Source organism: Actinia tenebrosa, unplaced genomic scaffold (assembly GCF_029948245.1).
Source record: "Actinia tenebrosa isolate PJP-AT-01 unplaced genomic scaffold, QUT_ActTen_1.0 PGA_scaffold5__44_contigs__length_20552954, whole genome shotgun sequence".
In the NCBI taxonomy this organism is placed as follows: domain Eukaryota; kingdom Metazoa; phylum Cnidaria; class Anthozoa; order Actiniaria; family Actiniidae; genus Actinia; species Actinia tenebrosa.
In genome coordinates, this window is record NW_028292582.1 from 1,726,589 (window position 1) to 1,744,795 (window position 18,207).

At 37.1% G+C, this 18,207-nt stretch overlaps 2 protein-coding genes and 1 pseudogene across 2 annotated transcripts; all 3 read left to right on the plus strand.

Moving 5' to 3' along the window:
• The first annotated feature begins 4,206 nt into the window (after positions 1–4,206).
• On the plus strand, positions 4,207–10,741 carry LOC116307922 (uncharacterized). The gene is made up of 3 exons (XM_031718248.2): positions 4,207–4,509; positions 7,805–8,326; positions 8,532–10,741. Exons 2-3 carry the CDS (start codon positions 7,834–7,836, stop codon positions 9,401–9,403), a joined length of 1,365 nt encoding a protein of 454 aa, XP_031574108.1. The 5' UTR covers positions 4,207–4,509; positions 7,805–7,833; the 3' UTR covers positions 9,404–10,741.
• Positions 10,742–11,116: 375 nt separating this feature from the next.
• Positions 11,117–12,216, plus strand: LOC116307916 (uncharacterized; annotated as a pseudogene).
• Positions 12,217–12,754: 538 nt separating this feature from the next.
• On the plus strand, positions 12,755–18,088 carry LOC116307939 (uncharacterized). The gene is made up of 3 exons (XM_031718275.2): positions 12,755–12,969; positions 15,242–15,767; positions 16,155–18,088. Exons 2-3 carry the CDS (start codon positions 15,296–15,298, stop codon positions 17,045–17,047), a joined length of 1,365 nt encoding a protein of 454 aa, XP_031574135.2. The 5' UTR covers positions 12,755–12,969; positions 15,242–15,295; the 3' UTR covers positions 17,048–18,088.
• Positions 18,089–18,207: the final 119 nt, after the last annotated feature.

Here is an 18,207-nt window from a genome sequence, read left to right on the forward strand (position 1 = left end):
GTTTGTTACTTAGTGGTCCTAAAAACGAAAAATCTCAATTCTTATTATTAAATTCACTTATAATTATGTTTTAAACTTAAAAGCCTAATACCCCATTCACACCTAAACGTGTTTAGTTAAACTGTGATTTCATTAGGAAAAAAATTGAGAAACTAGAAGCCTACAATATAATGCCGAAACTTTCTAAAATATTAGAGTGCTCACACTAAATCCGTGAAACAAATACTAATTTTTAGCACTAAATAGTGATAATTAAACAATAGAAAACAAAGGATTCTGTATGAAATAGTACTATTTAGTACTATTTAATGCTCACGGTTTTAGTGCGTGCACTCTATCAAAGCAAGACAAAGGATAGTTTACATGCCTTTTTTCACCAAAGATGGTGCAGTGTTCTTAGATAGTTTTTCAAACCTATTTAGTTAAACCACTTTAAAACATATTTAAGCCTTGGTGTGAATGGGGTATAAATTTTATTGCACATGCTTCATATAACTGTCATATAAAGTTTTTATTTTCGCATTCGTTAAAATAGATTTATAAAGCAATGATAAAAATTTATCATTGAAAGGCATTAATATCAATCCACCGATTTACTTAAAGGTAATTTCAGAAGCCACATCCTGAAAAAAATACTGTCCTTCTTGAGGTCAGCAGACTCCATATCGTAGTGGCAAAATCTTCAAACTATAACTTGCAAAGGCAAAGGCTCATCATAAAATTTAGGCAGGATGTATTTGCCTATCTTTTCAAAGGAAAAGGTAAATATTGCAATGTGGCAAGTTCTGAAGAAAACTGACTTCCCTTCCCTCTGTTTTGGTAACATACATGTAGCTATGCCTTCCTTGGGGTATTTGAAATATTTATACTCACCTTGGCCACTGAACTGTTTGACATTCTTAAATTTGGTATTCTGTTTTGCAAATGAAATGCAGCAGCATGCACATAAGGGGCGGATATGTTTTTGTTTGCATACTCTTCACATGTTTTACAAAGAGTAAGAAACCGAATTTTAGCCACTCGCACATCTATAAAAGATTCATTAGCGCGCATTAAGTTTATGGTGATTAACTGATTTTTGTTATGAATCTGAGTTTGATATTTGAAAGTCTGGCTTTAGAGTGCCTGTGCGATTCTCATTGCCTACCTTTGACCCACAGTCTCCATTCTGTTTGCTGTCCATAAAGAAATAGAATTAAATTACAGTTCTCCAAAGTCCTGCAGATACAGATAAATTATAATAATTTTCACTTTCTTTTTTAATTCCCTATTTATATACATGTAACAGAGTGCAAACAGTATCCTGTTCGCATCATTCCCTTTCACGCTCGTCAAATAAGAATGGGATAAATGCAACCGTGATCAGTCAAGGGGGCAGAAAATAAATCTATGATGGTGATGGGAGTGAGCAGGGAGGGAGAAAAAGACTTGACACAGCTGCTAGTCGGAGAAGGCGAGCGCGAAAGGGTAAGCTGGCTAAAGGAATGGACAGCCGTCAATACTGCAATTGCCACAACGAGTTCATACGAAACTGCGCGCGGTGGATCTGGGAGCGATCATATTTATACTTGCTCTGTAAGGGACTGGTGCAAATAGGAGGGTATATCGGCAATGGCATAAACCAGGATGACGAAGGGTCAGACTGCCATCCCCTGGAAGGGGTGGTGGGGCATGCTAATGAACATAAAACAGGGCGGCAAAACAAGGACCAAGGGGATGGCAGCCTGAGCATCAGTAATCACTTTCAGACTACCATTGGGAGGGTAAACCCGTAGAAATACAAGATTAATGTAGATAATGCCATAACAAAGCAAAGGCATACTAGCCATAATCATACAAGCGAATGTCGACTAATAAAGAAGTGCTCTGGGTCACACAGACACGATCGGCAGGCTGGGGACACACTTAGACGCGACCAACCGCAATATGAATATCAAATCTAGGCTATAAATAGAAAGCTAACAAGCAAATATCACAATTACATCTTTGGAATTTAAATAAATTCTCGATAATCCGGGGTCTCACTTAGACACAACCGGCAAGCCGGGGCCTCGCAGTATAGGCACCACCGACCGCACCTAATAAAATCTAGGCGTGAATAATAAACTTGAACAAATGCAAAAAAACTTATTTGAGAGATGTCTCGATCATCCGGGGTCTCACTTAGACACAACCTGCAAGCCGTCGCCTCGCAGTAGGCACCACCAGCCGTACCTAATACAAATCTTGGCTTTGAATAATAACCTTTCATAGTAGAGTGTGAAAAACAGAGCACCAGAGCCGACGTGAAAAGAATGAACAAAGCGTGGACTAAGGCCCAGGGCAAACGTCGAACTAACCATGAGCTTAATTTAGTCGAACCGATATTTGAATATGCATGGATATTCAATAGCATTAATTGACAAACAAAAGTTCGTTCAGACACTGTGGGCGGGAACTGTTTAGACGTCATTTACATCAAACTAAAATTCAATAACACCAATCAACAAGTTATTGCATTTATTGCAAGTATTCATAAAGAACAGAAAATTCATTAGCGCAATTATCATAAACATTGACAATCTACTGAGCGAATACTAAACCATTAGCATGAATGTACCATTCTCTTGTGTGGTTTGACATGAATTGGATGTTTTAATTAAATGATAAGAGAAAAAAGTCAATCAATGGCGCTTTCTGTGTTTTCGAAAAATATTGTCACTAAAACAACATTTTGAAACCGAACATGAGAATGTTTTACACGTTCTGTAAAAACAACTTTCCCAAAGGATATATTTACCGTCCACACGTGTCCGTTTTCGTAAAATTTGCGGATACGGACACAAAAATTTGCGGACACGTGTGGACGTGTGGACCCAAAAATTTCCGGATATGTGTGGACGGGGCCTTAGATTTAGCTAGTGTCACGTGGTCATCTTTCAACCAAAGAGAGTGTTAATTTATTCGAAAAATTTCGTAGCTATATAACAACATTATATACATATATTTCAAAAACTCGTAAATAATTCATAAGCATCTAAAGGTGATGTTACTCGCGACGATTTTCAGCCTCCATTTTTAAATGGCAATTTCGATCCCAGCTCCCAAGGCGCGCAGTGTGACGAATCAAAACAAACAGTGTGTTCATATTGAAACACTTTTTTTACATCTTTTGTTTGCTTGTCATGGGGAGACCACAGACAAGGCTTCGCTTTGATGAACGTTATATACTTCAGACGTGCTACATCATCTAAGCGGCTCTGGTCAACTAACAATTCATCAACATCTCACAAATTTTCTTCTTCTTCAATTACCTCCGCCATCTTGTTTATTGACATCAGCCCTGTCCTTGAACTGCATTCTGGGTAGGTGTTGTGCAAATAATTGTCGAAGAAGCTGTTACACGAATGAACTTGATGAAAATTCGTCATTTCGTATTGCGAGTTTTTGAAGGAGAACCAAAAACTGGCAACGTGTTGCCATATACGAAAATCTACGTGTCCGGTGTGTTAAACGCATCAATTTTTTGCGCAACGGCCCGGTATCGCGAAAGATCGACGCGAAAAATCGTCGCGTGTAACATCACCTAAGACCCATTGGAGTTCGAAGTATGATGCACACACTGCCCCTTTATTTTATGAATTTAATCAAGGCCTCAAGCTATGGAATTTGCTGCGTGACAATATGAAGACAGCAGAGGACAGCACCATCCATATCTAGCTTTAAATATGAATATAAAATGTACCTTATTGTCTCATTAGTAAATAATTTGAATATTATCAAATGTCTTATGTGCAACTATAACACCTCAAAACAGAACATGTAGCTCCTTATTCCTCCTTGCTTTAATTGAATTTGCTTAAAGTGCATGCCTTCACCCTCCCTTCTTTTCTCTAAGTTGATACTATATATAACCAAGCTAAAAGACACCCAAAGAGTATAAGCCTGTGGTTTCTTCTTGAGGTGTCTGCCACCCTGAGTTTACTATTCAATTTATTACTATAGCAGAATCTTTGTAAATACAATAATAGCAAAAGTGACAACAATGATAGTTTTAAACAATCTCGCTGAACTGTATTGTAAATATAATGTATTTTGTTATATATATTTCAAAAACGCATTAATAATTCATGAAGGACACACAATAGAAATCATGACCATGAGGGTGATTTTATATCTGATATAGATTCGTCTTCATTTGCATAAACTTTAAGCCGTTCAATAAACTCGGCTACGTTTCGTATTTCGTATTTTTAAACCTGCTTGTGCTTGTTTATATCGAATGACTGCGAGTGTTTGGGGTTTCCAAACACCAAGAAGATGATGAATCAACGAGGCCGTGGCTTCTAGAACTCATCAATGAAAACAAATTGCCACAAAACTCGTCACAAGCTGCTTCGTGTCACCTCAATGTAATAAAACAAGCCAGTATTTCACATGAAATATTGTTACAATATTTGAGTGTCTTGATTCTCTATAAGAATTTGATCTGGTGTTTCATTGTATGTCAAGATTATACTGGTCCAAACGGTAAGTCAGTGTGCGTCTTCGTATTTTCATGAATGAAAACTAATGAAACACTCGTACTCTTTTTTAGTATATTTGAATATATTATAATTATTTCCCAAAGGATCCGAATAGCATATTACTTTTAAAAAATACATTACTTTATATTAGAGTCATTTGACTGATCCTCAATGTAATCATTTCCATTTCCACCAGATCGTCTACTGATCTATGACTTTCTTTAGACGACGTTTGCAAATTTTCGTTTAATTATATAACTACTGAATACCCCATCCTGTAATACATTTGGCACAGCGCATTTTTCACCCCTCAGTATTGTTATTTGTAACATACATAGAGGATATTACATGGGCGCGCGGAGATACGAAATTTATCTTCGAGTGTTGAAAAGATCTCTCACAGGTGAGCGCAGCGAACGAGTGAGAGATTTTCAACACGAGAAGATAAATTGCGTATCTCCAAGCGCCCATGTAATATTCTGTTTATTATATAATTATCGATGAAGTATGTTTTGGCTTTTTCAGGCAATTCTTTCCGTGTATTTTTGAATAGCCATCGCAATGGTGTTATTTTCACACGTGAAAATAACATGTTATTTTCACGTGTGAAGATATCAATTTTTCGAAATAGAGAAAAATAGATATTTCATTGGTAATTATATAATAAATAGAGGATATTACATGGGCGCGCGGAGATACGAATTTTATCTCACGAGAGAGCGCAGCGAACGAGTGAGATATCTAAATTGAACATTCGAGAAGACAACATTCGTATCTCCAAGCGGCCATGTAATGTTCTGTTTATTATATAGATATCGATGAAACTTAAATAAAACAAAAGCTCAAAAATTCTTTATTAAAATAGCAAGCCGATTCAACAGCGATATCTTCACGTGTGAAAGATATGGTATCTTCCACAGGTGAAAGACATCAAGTTTTCGACACTAGAGAAAACCTGGTATTTCATCGATATCTGTATAATAAAATTAAGGTATGGCTCTGGCCTGGGGTAAGCCCAAACACGAGGGAGCGATGTGATATTATTCCGAAATCAAACCCGTCTTCATCGAGGGTGGGTGGGTGGGTCGCTTCACCCGACGGCGACTATGGCCAAGTGCATTGGGAAAGGACACGTATTCCTTCGTATATTATTCATTATTCGCCAGGGTATCAATTACCAAATAAAATGGAAGTGGAATGGACAAACGATATCTAGAGCGTTAGAGGCTTTTTCTATAAGATGTAGTAACGGTGCACTCGAAGTGCGCTTACTGTCCTAACTACTAAAATGAAAATTAAAGTTGATGGTACGTTTCTAAGCGGCGAAATGTAGCTTAAAAAATGCCAAATTAAAGTATATAATTTTCAGGGTCGGTTAAGAATATTTCCCTTCTTGCAAACTAAATAATGTTGATATTATTCGATGGTTTGAAGATTCTTCGATATATAGTTTTTCTATTATTTAAATATTTAACTTTTACTATATAATCGCAGAGACGGGGATTATGAAAATATCATGAAAATGGATGTTAACATTATGCCAAATAATGTAGTAATTCTCACATAACAATACTGTTTAAGGAGGCTTTGGGTAGAGTGACCACAGTAAATCCGTGAAACTTTAGTAATACTGAATAGCACAATTTCATGCAAATTCCATTGTTTTCTATTGTTTAATTAGCACTATTTTGTACTATTTAGTAATTAGTGTTTCACGGATTAATTGTTTGCACTCTAGTTTTGGTCTGGCACACCTAGTCGCATTGAAACGACTACAACTTCGTCTTGAATAACTCGATATGCAAGCATTTTTCACACAACGTCAGGAAAGGATTAAAGGTTTCAAAAATGATAAATTAGTTTAAAGCGGCCTTTTCATTATGACGTAATGATGATATCGTAGAAATTGTTTACCGCTTATTTTCTCGAAAACTAGACCTAGACTTTCAAAGCGACTTGCACCAGTCGATAGTATTCATCAAGGCACCCAACATATTGCAATATGAAAAAAATGTGTGAGAGCGTTTTCCAAATATTACGCTATGAATATTTTCATGGACTTTTACTACTATTTCCAGCGTGTCAGCTTTATACCCTTAAAATCGGGACCTTAATTTAGTGGATTCAATATTTTTAGTAGCTAGAATATAGGTACGGATATAGACACTGTTCTTATTAAGCATGAATCAAATTGTGACTTTCTTTCTAACGTTATGGATTTTTTGATATGAAGCTAATTAAATGACCCCATTTGTTGTCAAAAGCGATAGAAAATATCGATGAAAGAGGCATTCAAAAAATCGTCGAACGATTTTTTCCTAAATGAAGTCACTAAAAGATGTGTCTTTTACGAATATTTTCCATTAATTTCATATGTATTGAAGGGTTTTAAGGCAATCAAATAAAAGTAAGTACGCCCACAACTAACAGGACACGACAAGGAATAACACCAAGTCAAGCATGAATAATCAACAAGCAGCCTTGAGCGAAAATAGTTGTGAGCGTGTACTTATTTTTATTTGACTGCATTAAAACCCTTCAATGCATATGAAATTAACGTTAGAATGAGCCTCACAATTTGATTCATGCTCAATAAGGACAGTGTCTATATCCGTACTTATATTCTAGCTACAAAAAATATTGAATCCACTAAATTTAAGTCCCGATTTTGAGGGTATAAAGTTGACACGCTGGAAATAATGGTAAAAGTCCATGAAAATATTCATCGCGTAATATTTGGAAAACGCTCTCGTATAGTTTTGTCACACTGCAATATGTTGGGTGCCTTGATGAATACTATCGACTGGTGCAAGTCACTTTGAAAGTTTAGGTCTAGTTTTCGAGAAAATAAGCGGTAAACAATTTCTACGATATCATCATTACGTCATAATGAAAAGGCCGCTTTAAACTAATTTATCATTTTTGAAACCTTTAATCCTTTCCTGACGTTGTGTGAAAAGTGTTTGCAGATCGAGTTATTCAAGACGAAGTTGTAGTCGTTTCAATGCGGCAGGTGTGCCAGACCAAAACTACCCAGAGCCTCCTTAATATGCACTGTTCTTACATGTGTCTTGTGTACGAGCACACGAAGTTATGCTAATTAATGCTATTACATGAGGTGTCAATCAATGAATACATTACAAACACATTTTTAATCAAATACAATAAATAAATAATCAAACAGCTTCTGTCACAAATGTTGCAATTTCGAAAAACAGGTTACATAAATGTTGCCATTTCAATGAACAACATTAGTTTTAAAAATGCATCTTGTCAGAATTTTATTACTTTCCTTTCAGATTCGAGTCTACACTCTTTGATATACTAGATGCTTGCAACATTGACCATGAAAGAAATGAATACAAAAAAACTGACCACTAAAAGCGATTCTGAGCGAACGCAACAAGGAAACGTCTTCCCAGCTTTTGCACTCTTTGGTTGCTTTTTTACTTCATTAACTTCCGTGATTCTGGCAGGAACGCAAGATACTTTGGCTGGAACCTACAAACCTTCTACCACTGTGTTGTTGGCAGGGGTTGTTCCGCTTCTTATCGTAGATGTCATAGCGCCTTACTTCGTCAACAGGATACCCAACCTCGTTCTTGTATTTACTGCCAGTATTAGTGTCTCTGTTGGCTTGATCATCCTGGCATATGCTGATGTCGAGTGGAAGATTGCTGCTGTTGCATTATTAGCATTTGGTGTAGCAGTCGGCACAATAACCATCGTTTCACTGACTTCGTACTTTGAACCTTCAGCTGTGTCTGCGTACTCGTCCGGCACTGGGGTAGGATTCCTTTTAGGACCTCTTTATTACACTGGTAAGAAAAGTACGATAGAAAGCCCATATTTAAAAACATGCACTTTTATGAAGTTTGAGCCTTTAGTAATTGTGTAACAATATGATTCTTGGAAGTATCTTAATGGAAGTTGTAGATTGTGTAGATCTCTGTTTACATGGTATATAGAATCTATATCTCTGCTTTTGAGACAAAGGATATCATGATTCTTTTTTTCTCTTAACAGCTTTGACCACTTGGTTTTGTGTATCTCCAAACACAACACTTACCATCGTATCACCATTGCCTCTCAGTTATTTTGTATTATATTACTTCATCATCAAAAACATAAGGAAAAAAGCTTCTGATTCAGATGAAGAAGTAGTCTATACAAAAATAGACGATACAGATACGGAAGATGTTGAGGACAGTGAAATAAAGAAAGAAAGAAAACAAGAAACAAAAGATAAATGTACTAGAAAAACAGACGATGTGTTCTTGAGCAGAAAAGAGAAGATGTTGATCTTAGCAAAGCTGTTTTCTCTCACACTTGTGCCCGGATTCATAGGATTTTGTTCTCAATACCTTTTGACTCAGACTGTAATCACAACCATCGCCTACAAGAACGCTCCCTTCACACCACGTGACCACTATCAGTATTACTTTTTTATTTTTGCGTTGGGTGAGATGATAGGAAGATCCCATCACTTGATACTTTCCAAAACTCGCTTGCTTTATACTCCAACTAGATTGTTGCTGTGGCTTTTTTCGAGCACAGAAATGCTAATATTATGTTTTGCGATTTTGGAGTCTTGGTATCGATTTCTTCCCAACGTAGGCATTCTTCTTTTTTTTGTTTTTTTTGCTGGATTTACACAAGGCATGGTTTACGTAAATATGCTTGGATTACTACATCTAAAGTTTGAAGGAGAAGAACGAGAGTTTGTTATGGGATATGCAGTGGTTCCCCGTGGATTAGGCATGTTTACTGCCGGCCTGGTTGGGTTTTTCGTTGAACCACTTTTACTGAAGCACTGCATTTCACTGTTTAAAGAAAGTACTTCTTGTTTAACTCGTTCTGAATCTTTGGTCTCCATAACGTCTAAATGCTTGACATGATATTGTGAAATCTTAAAAACGAAATAAGGTGATAGCACTTCGGGCAATTATTATAAATAATACCATGGCACGAGGGAAATTAGTGATTAAATTTCCCCTAATACCTCGGGAATATTGTAAAAGTCCCGAGGGCGTGACATGGTATTGCCTCATTTATGATACACTCGACAAAATTACTCGTTCTGATTGGACAAGAGAAGTACAATTAAATCACAAATTTTCATGGCCGATTTTTACGCTTCGAATTCCTGGTTAATTTTACTTGATTACCTACGGGGCTCGAAAAAATACGCTTTCACTCGTGAAATTATCCGGATAGTTCCGGCAGTAATACACGATTAGCAATGTAATAATAACCTCTATATAATCAATGGTCGCTTAACCAATCACAGCGCGCGAAACTCTATATTCAAGACTAAAATTATACTTAATAAATATTGATTGACGGCAGTGTATTGCAAACTCCTATCCAAACTGCTTGGATGTACTCAAACTCTTTGCAATCGCTTTCGGAACTTTCCTTCGTGATATCTGACTGAGAAAGTTTGATAGAAAAGCCAACTCACTGATCCAAACGTGTATAAATGGCGTCAACATGAATGATTGACGGCAGTCTTTTGCAAACTACAAGACTCGATTTGTGTCTGGGGTGGCCGCGTAGTAATGCAAACGGCGGTAATGTCTGGTCGCGAGGGAAATAGTTATTGTTTTTTTTTTCCCGAAAGCCTCGTCTCGATGTTCACGAGGCGAAGCCGAGGGAAACATCGAGACTCGAGTGAAAACAAAACTAACTAATTTCCCGAGGGACCAGACATTAAGAGTTTTGTTATATAGCAATTGAGAAATATTGAGAAGTCAGTATACGAAATAAAAACTTTATTTAGCAAGCTAAAGGCATGAAAACTGACCACGATTTTACAAATACAACTCATATACGGTCTTGTATTTATCTACCAAAAAGCAAAAATAGTAGCAACAGAATTTTTAGTCGCTTTTTCCGTATTTTCCAAATCCTTTTTCTCAATAACAGTTTGTAATTTCTCTGTAGAAACACTGGAAAACTTCTATTGTTTCGCTTCGAGCTCCATTTGCACTGAAAATTCAAGCAAAATATCTGCTCCCGCTCTGTTGTTTTTGATTGGTGCAAGAATTACGCCATCAGCGATTTTCATGTTTTGATTACGTGCACTTATTTATTTTCACGATTATTGTCACTTGCAACTTATTTCCCGACCGTTAAATATGTAACTTATTTCCCGGTCGGTAAACATTTAGATTTAACTAGTGTCACGTGGTCATCTTTCAACCAATGAGAGTGTTCGGTATATCAGAAAATTTCGTAGCTATATAACAAATATATACATATATCAAATTGATGTATTATTTATCGCTGATAATATCTGCCATAAAGGATCCAGGCCATGTTTCCCATCTGTATGACCTGCCAAAATTACACAAGAAAAAATGGCTGGAGGACAAGTTGAAACCTCTTTCAACGAACCAGTATACTATCAATGACATCAACAGGTTTACTGATGAATTACGAGAAATTGATATTAATGCCAATGATATCCTAGTTTCGTATGATGTTTCCTCCCTGTTTAGTGACCAATGTTCCTCTGGAAGATATCATTCACATTTGGCTGATAAAGCATTTGCCAATATAATTGGTTCAACTTCACTCACAATCTCAACATTTCAAGATTTGACCTAGTTGATCTCTTACGTGCAGCAACCAAAGACCAGCTGTTTCAGTCTAATGGAGTCCTCTATGAACAGTTAGACGACGTTGCGATGGGGTCGCATCTTGGCCCGCTCATGGCAAACACCTTTATGTGCTTCATCGAAGAAATCTTACAAGCACAGCATAAAGTACCATGCCTGTATCGGCGATATGTTTTGCCGCTGTATAAAGCCTCGAAGCTGCTGAGTCTTTCCATGAAAGCCTTAATCAAGTTCATCCTGCTATCCAATTTACAATGGAACTGCCTAAGAACAACGTCCTGCCCTACCTGAGTATGGAAATACACAAATGCGGAAACGAACTGGAAACCAAGGTCTACGTAAAACCAACAGACACTGGTGTACTACTACATTATCATAGCCACGTAGATACGAAGTATAAGCAGTCCCTCCTGAACCATGCTATACCGTGCGTACCGGCTGTCATCATCATGGTAGGATTAGTTTTCTGATGAGTGTGATCGTCTCAAAGAGTCTTTTTGAAATTAAAGTACCCTCAACATTTGGTCGATTCTACAATTGCATCCTTTGTCACTTCAAAGACAACTGAACAATCTTCCAACCGTAAGAATAAAGAAACGGATAGTCCAGTGCGGATTGTGTTATCATTCAAGGATCAGAAGTCTGCTGACAAGGTTCGTAAACAGTTAAAGGATTTGAGTTACGAGATCCAAAAAGAACTACAGCCTGTCTTTACAAGCACGACAATTGAAAGTCACGTTAACCAACAGAATGTAATCTACAAATTTCAGTGTGGCACGTATGATGCGTGCTATATTGGTTACACGACACGACACGACACCTATATCAGAGGATAGAAGAACACAAAAGACCACCCTCTTCAATTGCCAAACATACATTGTTCCATCACAATAAAGACACGCAGGACTTAGGACAACAATTAACCATCTTAAAATGTTGTTGTTCTAAATTTGATTGTTTAATTTATGAAATGCTGTTCATCAGGGTATTAAAACCAACCCTGAACGTCCAATCAGACTCAGTTAAAGCAACACTTTTTGTTTGAATATGTACAATATATTTACTTTGTCATTCAGTAATTCACTCTTGATCTGTCATTAAATGTTGTTGAAAATGATGACAGGAAGTCTTCGAAACGTCCAGCAATTCTTGTGTTTATTTTCTTGATCATATATTATAAAGTTAGGATAGTGTGTGCGCGCTGATTGTTGGAAAACTGTGCTTTATGAGTGAACGGAGTACAGTGCTGACGACCAATTAGTGCGCGCGTACTGTCCTAACTATATAATAAATAAATAAATCAAATCTCCGAAAAGTATCAGAAATTATGGATTATCATCGATGATATTTTTTTCGGGTTGCCTATCACTAGGGCTTTCTGAAAGGAATATGGTATCACATAAACTCACGAAGGTTTCCGCTTTACGGCCGATGATCTCAGATAAATCTTTCACTAATTTATGATAATCCTAATTTACCCTTGTCTTTTAATTTCGAACAATCCATATTAAAATTGAATGGCAATGAGGACTGTTCTCCTAGGTGACGATTCGAATTTGGATGGAAATCGTTAGTTCTAGCAATTTGATTAAACGGAATTGAAATTGAAATATTGTATACATTACATAACCAATATTTATATTCGGATGGCCTTCCTCGTGGAATTTTATTTCTGATAACTAAGCAAAGTCCACAGTCGCTTACGATCAAGAGACGCCCGGGAGAGACGAAAACTGACTATAGATCTTCTGCTCGATCTGCTCAAGTCTGGAACTTTAAGACCGTGGAGTAGATTATCATTCTTTAAAGAACGCTAACACACCTACATGTCGATAAAACAGGTACGGAAATCCAGAGGTAAATATAGTACGTTAATGACTGTGGAGTAGACCACATTTTCTAAAACACGCCAACATATACCTAGATGTCGATAAAACAGGTAATGAAATCCTGTGGTAAATATAGTAAATTAATGACATTGACAAGATATGCCATTCCCGATATTAACTTTTCTAAACTATATTCCATTTAGCGAGAGATACTCAAGGCCCTGTGAGAAGTACAGTGGCTTGAATAAGCCATAATCCTGGGTAAATTTTGCAAATAATCCGTATGATCCAAATTTTGTAAAAAGTATATATATACCTAAAAAAAGTAAATAATCGATCAAATTCAGCACAAATAATCTATAATCTTTAAATTTAGTGGTCAATATTCCGCATCCCTTTCTTAAACACTCTAATACTCCATAATTTTACAGCTAAAACACTAACAAGAGCTTACACCTCTCCAGGACCGTAGTTCAATGGAGCTGCATTAACTATGCCAGGACGTCTACTATCGGGAGTGGAAGCGGAATCACTCACTTTTAAAGATTCATGATCCCTTACCGATTTCTATCGATGATTCATGATTCCTTGTCAATTTTTTTTTCGTGATTCATGATTCCTAATTCTATCTACATGATTCATGATTCCCTCTTTAAACTCGAAGATTCATGATTCCTGCAAATTTCAAAGTCGTGATTCATAACTCCTGATTCCGCTTTCACCACCGAGTCTACTAACACAATCGAGATGAAATATTTGAGGGATATATACGAGTAAAGTAATTATTTTCTACATTCATTGCATAGAGTAATACTTAAAGATTCATTTTACGCTTTGATGTTCATCATCCATATTCATGGCGCTTATAAAGCCACACACACTTTCATTAGCATGTTATGATGTTTAAATATCCATATTCATGGCTTATAAAGCCACACACACACTTTCATTAGCATGTTATTGTTCTGGTCGCCTGTGAAGCATTAAACAATTTCACCGCCGAATAACAAAATATAAGGCTTCCATAAATAGCGTACAGCGTTGAACTAAACCAACTGCTCATCTTGCACACCATATGTGAGTCTATTTGTAAAATGTATCATTTGTCAGTCTTCATGCATTTTTAACTTAAAATACGCTGTGGCTAAATGACTTAGTTAAAGTTCTAATTCTGTAAACAGACTTCTCAATATTTCTCAATAGAAAGTTTGCATAATGGCGTCATTTGACTCCCACTATCAAGATGCTTCGCGAATTTTCTTTATTATTTAAATTTGTATTCCCTCACGAGAATAGTAAGACAATTGGTGCTAATTAACTGAACAAATGAAAGTGTGCAAGGGAGTCTGATAATAGAGGTCAATGTCGCCATCATCCAAATGTCTGGTCTCTCGGCAAATTAGTTAGTTTTGTTTTTCCTCGAGACTCGATGTTTCCCTCGGCGACTCTCGGGAAAAAAAACTAAGTATTCCCTCGCGACTAGACATTTAGTTTATAATATGCCATACCATAATTTATAATTTAATGAAGATTACTTATCAGCCAGACAAAAATTTTTACCGAGGTAAAAGAGCGGCAAAGGGGGAGCAATTAGAACAAAGTTAATAAAGGGGTAATGAGAAGTGTGATCGTTCGGATTAGTGTTGTTGAGAAAAACTGTTTTTGGTAGTGACTGACGTTTCGACAACCTGCTCGGAAGTCTTCAGAGTCCGGTGAGAAAACGAGAGAATAGTTATAGTTAATAGACTAGAGCGAGAGGGGTTCGGGTGCATGCCCCCCCCCCCCCCCCTCTCCCCGAATAGTTAAGACTGACATCATATTTCTTAATATGAACTAATATAACTAATCGCAGAATTTTCAAATCATTTTATCTGAATGTTTCCATAACGAATTTTGTCTAAATTATTTTAATATATAATCATCGATGAAATATCTAATTGTCTCAATCACTAGAAACTGATAATCTTCACATGTGAGGCATGTGAGGTTATTACATGATACTTTAACATGTGAAAATAACACCCTGTGGTAAGAATTGCATTAAATAGTAAAAATGCACTAAAATTATATTTCATAGATAATCATATATTGAACAGAATATTACATGGCCGCTTGGAGATATGGATTTTATTTTCTTGTGTTGAGAAAAATATTCTTGAAGGAACATAAATCAAATCGCTGCGCTCACTCGAAACACATCACCTCAACAATCGAAGATAAAATACTAATCTCCGCGCGGCCAAGCCGGAAAAAAACACATGAACCACTTTCCTTTGCTTTTCAGGCTGTTCTTTAAGTAAAAACATCCAACATTTTATGCTAAGTCCTGGCAAAGGGAATGTCTCAATCATTGTTGAACAATAAGAATGGAAAGCTTGAAAAGGAAAATCAAAACAGCACACTCGTGGCCTTTGCTGTGTTTGGGTGTCTTATCCATGTATCATTCTCGGTAATCCTATCTGGTACTCAAGACATTCTAGCAGGAACGCATATTCCAACAGCAACTTTACTATCTGTTTCTATGGTCCCTCAGTTCTTGGTGGAATCTATAGCTCCTTACTTCTTAAAGAAAATACCACATGTTGTACGAGTGTTAATAGTTTTTATCAATGCCTGTGTTGGCTTTATCATCGTAGCATACGTAAATCAAGTCTACTGGAAAATCGCTGGAGTTGCAGTGGTAACTTCAGGTTCAGCAACTGGTCTTATAAGTATGGCTTCGATCCTATCCTACTTTACACCATCCGCCACATCTGCTTTCTCAACAGGGTGTGGTATAGGAATATTTGCAGGGACCCTGTATTATACAGGTACGGTAGTAGATATTTTTATATTTTTAAACATGTTCTAGTAGAAAACCAAAAATCACACACTGCAGCGATTAGTCCAAACAAATATGCAAATGACTGGCTCGCCCTAACTTGTTGGGCCACAAGTTCATCAGTTGCGATTGTAACGTGTCATCCTCTCTAAATAAAATTGATTATTATTAGTGATCGGTAGTTGGGTTCCTGGTTATATTATAAAAACATACAATGTTTGTAGATCTGCACCTAACTATTATTTTCTAATTATTACAACACAAAACCGCATTGTCTTACACAGAGCAAGTGTTTCTCGAGACATTTAAAACATACAAGACAAATTTTGAACCAATCTGATAGACTAAATCATTATCAAACCTTCTTCTATTGCAGCCTTAACCACGTGGTTGTGTGTGTCACCCAACGTAACAATAGTTGTTCTGTCGCCTCTGTCCATCCTTTTTCTTGTGTCCTATTATATCATCGATCGAAACAAAAACAATAAATACCCTGACTCTACAATCCACAAAGACATCACCTACACAAAAATAGAAGACAACGATACAGACGAAGAAAAAGACGAGGACCCACAACAAGACAGAGAAAAGAAACTATCAACAAGACACTCAAGGAACATGACACCCGATGATGAATCCCTAACAAGAAAAGAAAAATTTCTGGTCATAGCAAAGTTGTTTTCCCTAACAGTTCTACCTACTTTTTTAACTGTTTTTTCTTATTTTCTTTTAAATCAGTCTGTCATCACGACAATTGCCTACGAGAACGCTCCCTTTAGACCACGTGATCACTATCAATATTACGTTTTTGCCTTTACGTCTGGGGAGATGATTGGTCGATGTCACCGCGTTTTGCTTTCTCTGGTCAGCTTACGCTGGAATTATACCCCATCTCGTAAACTGCTGTGGACGTTTTCTGTTATAGAGATCTTTTCTTTGGTTTTCTTAATCTTCGAGTCTTGGTATCGTTTTTTACCTAGTGTTGCTGTTGTTATCTTTTTCTGCATTCTTTCAGGGACCATTTTGGGCTTATTGTTTGAGAATATGCTTCTATTGCTTCACGTCACATTTGAAGGGAAACGGCGCGAGTTTGTCATGCCATACGTCATGTTTCCTTTTTCTGCAGGATTACTATCGGCTGCTTTCGTTGGGTTGTATGTCGAGTCTCGTTTACTGGAACACTGCCTTTCATTGGTTCAGGATAGCGCTTACTGTTTCACGAGATCTCATTCCTTGAAAGATGTGACTGTTGGATGCAGGCATAATTAAATAATATTACAACTCCATGGTTCAGGATAGTGTTTTCTATTTCACAAGATCTTATTCCTTGAAGGATGTGCCTGTTGGATATACAGGATTGCTTAATTTTGCCTGCAGGTAGCCTTATTGCGTGCGATTGTAGGGTGGGGCCGTGATTTCTGAGCGTGTTTGTAGAGTGATTGGCTTGTGGAAGATAAAGTTGAACCAACTAAATGAGTGAATAATGTTTAACCAGTTCTGGTTTCTATGAGTTCTCTGAGACTTCCCAACTCACCTTGCCGATGTCAATACACTCACCATTATTTATCATTCAACATAGAGGGAATGGCGGCACACGGAAGCTCACTTAGCCTTCACTAGATTTATTCATAGCGTTCAACGGGACAATCTAAGGACTCTAGGTCCACAGGAGCACCCCGTACATACAAAAAAAAAAACAACAAAAAACAAAAAAAACAAACACAAAACAACAACAACAACAAAAACAAAAACAAAACAACAACAAAAAACATGTAGTACATGATGCCACATGCAAACGGTCGGTATGTTTTATAGAGGGGTTTTACACTATCACTTGACAGCAGCCATGTTAGAGGTCCGGAACAATACAATTGTTTTACATGAGAAAGAATTCCGTTCCCGATAGAAAAGGGATTCTATTGTTTTGTCATCTAACCGCAGGCAGTCCAAGCTGTATTATGAGTGCCGGCAGGTGATGGTGCAAAACCTCTATTGACGGAATCGAAATAGGATAACCACCTCCATTTTTGCCGTAACTAATTCAAAGGAAACTACCAACCATTCGTCCAGTGATAGGGAATCTAATTTAAATCAAAGTCAAAGGTTAAAATAAAATCGGGGAAAAATGCAGTGTAAAATGTTTTTGTGCTACTTTGTTTTCGATTCACTCGTGTTACCTGGATCCTAAGCCTCAGCTCAAACGTCGAACTTCACATGAGCCGAACCTAATGTCATCAAGGAAGACCGTTGTTATTCGTTGTTTCAATTTGGTTCGGTTCGTGTGAAGTTCCACGTTTGAACTGAACCTAACTTGACCTCGTTCTCACAGAAAGAGAGAGAGAGAGAGAGAGAGAGAGAGAGAGAGAGGGGGGGGGGGGGGGGGGGGGGGTTGGGTGAAGAAACGAAAGTTAATTAAATGGAAGCAATTT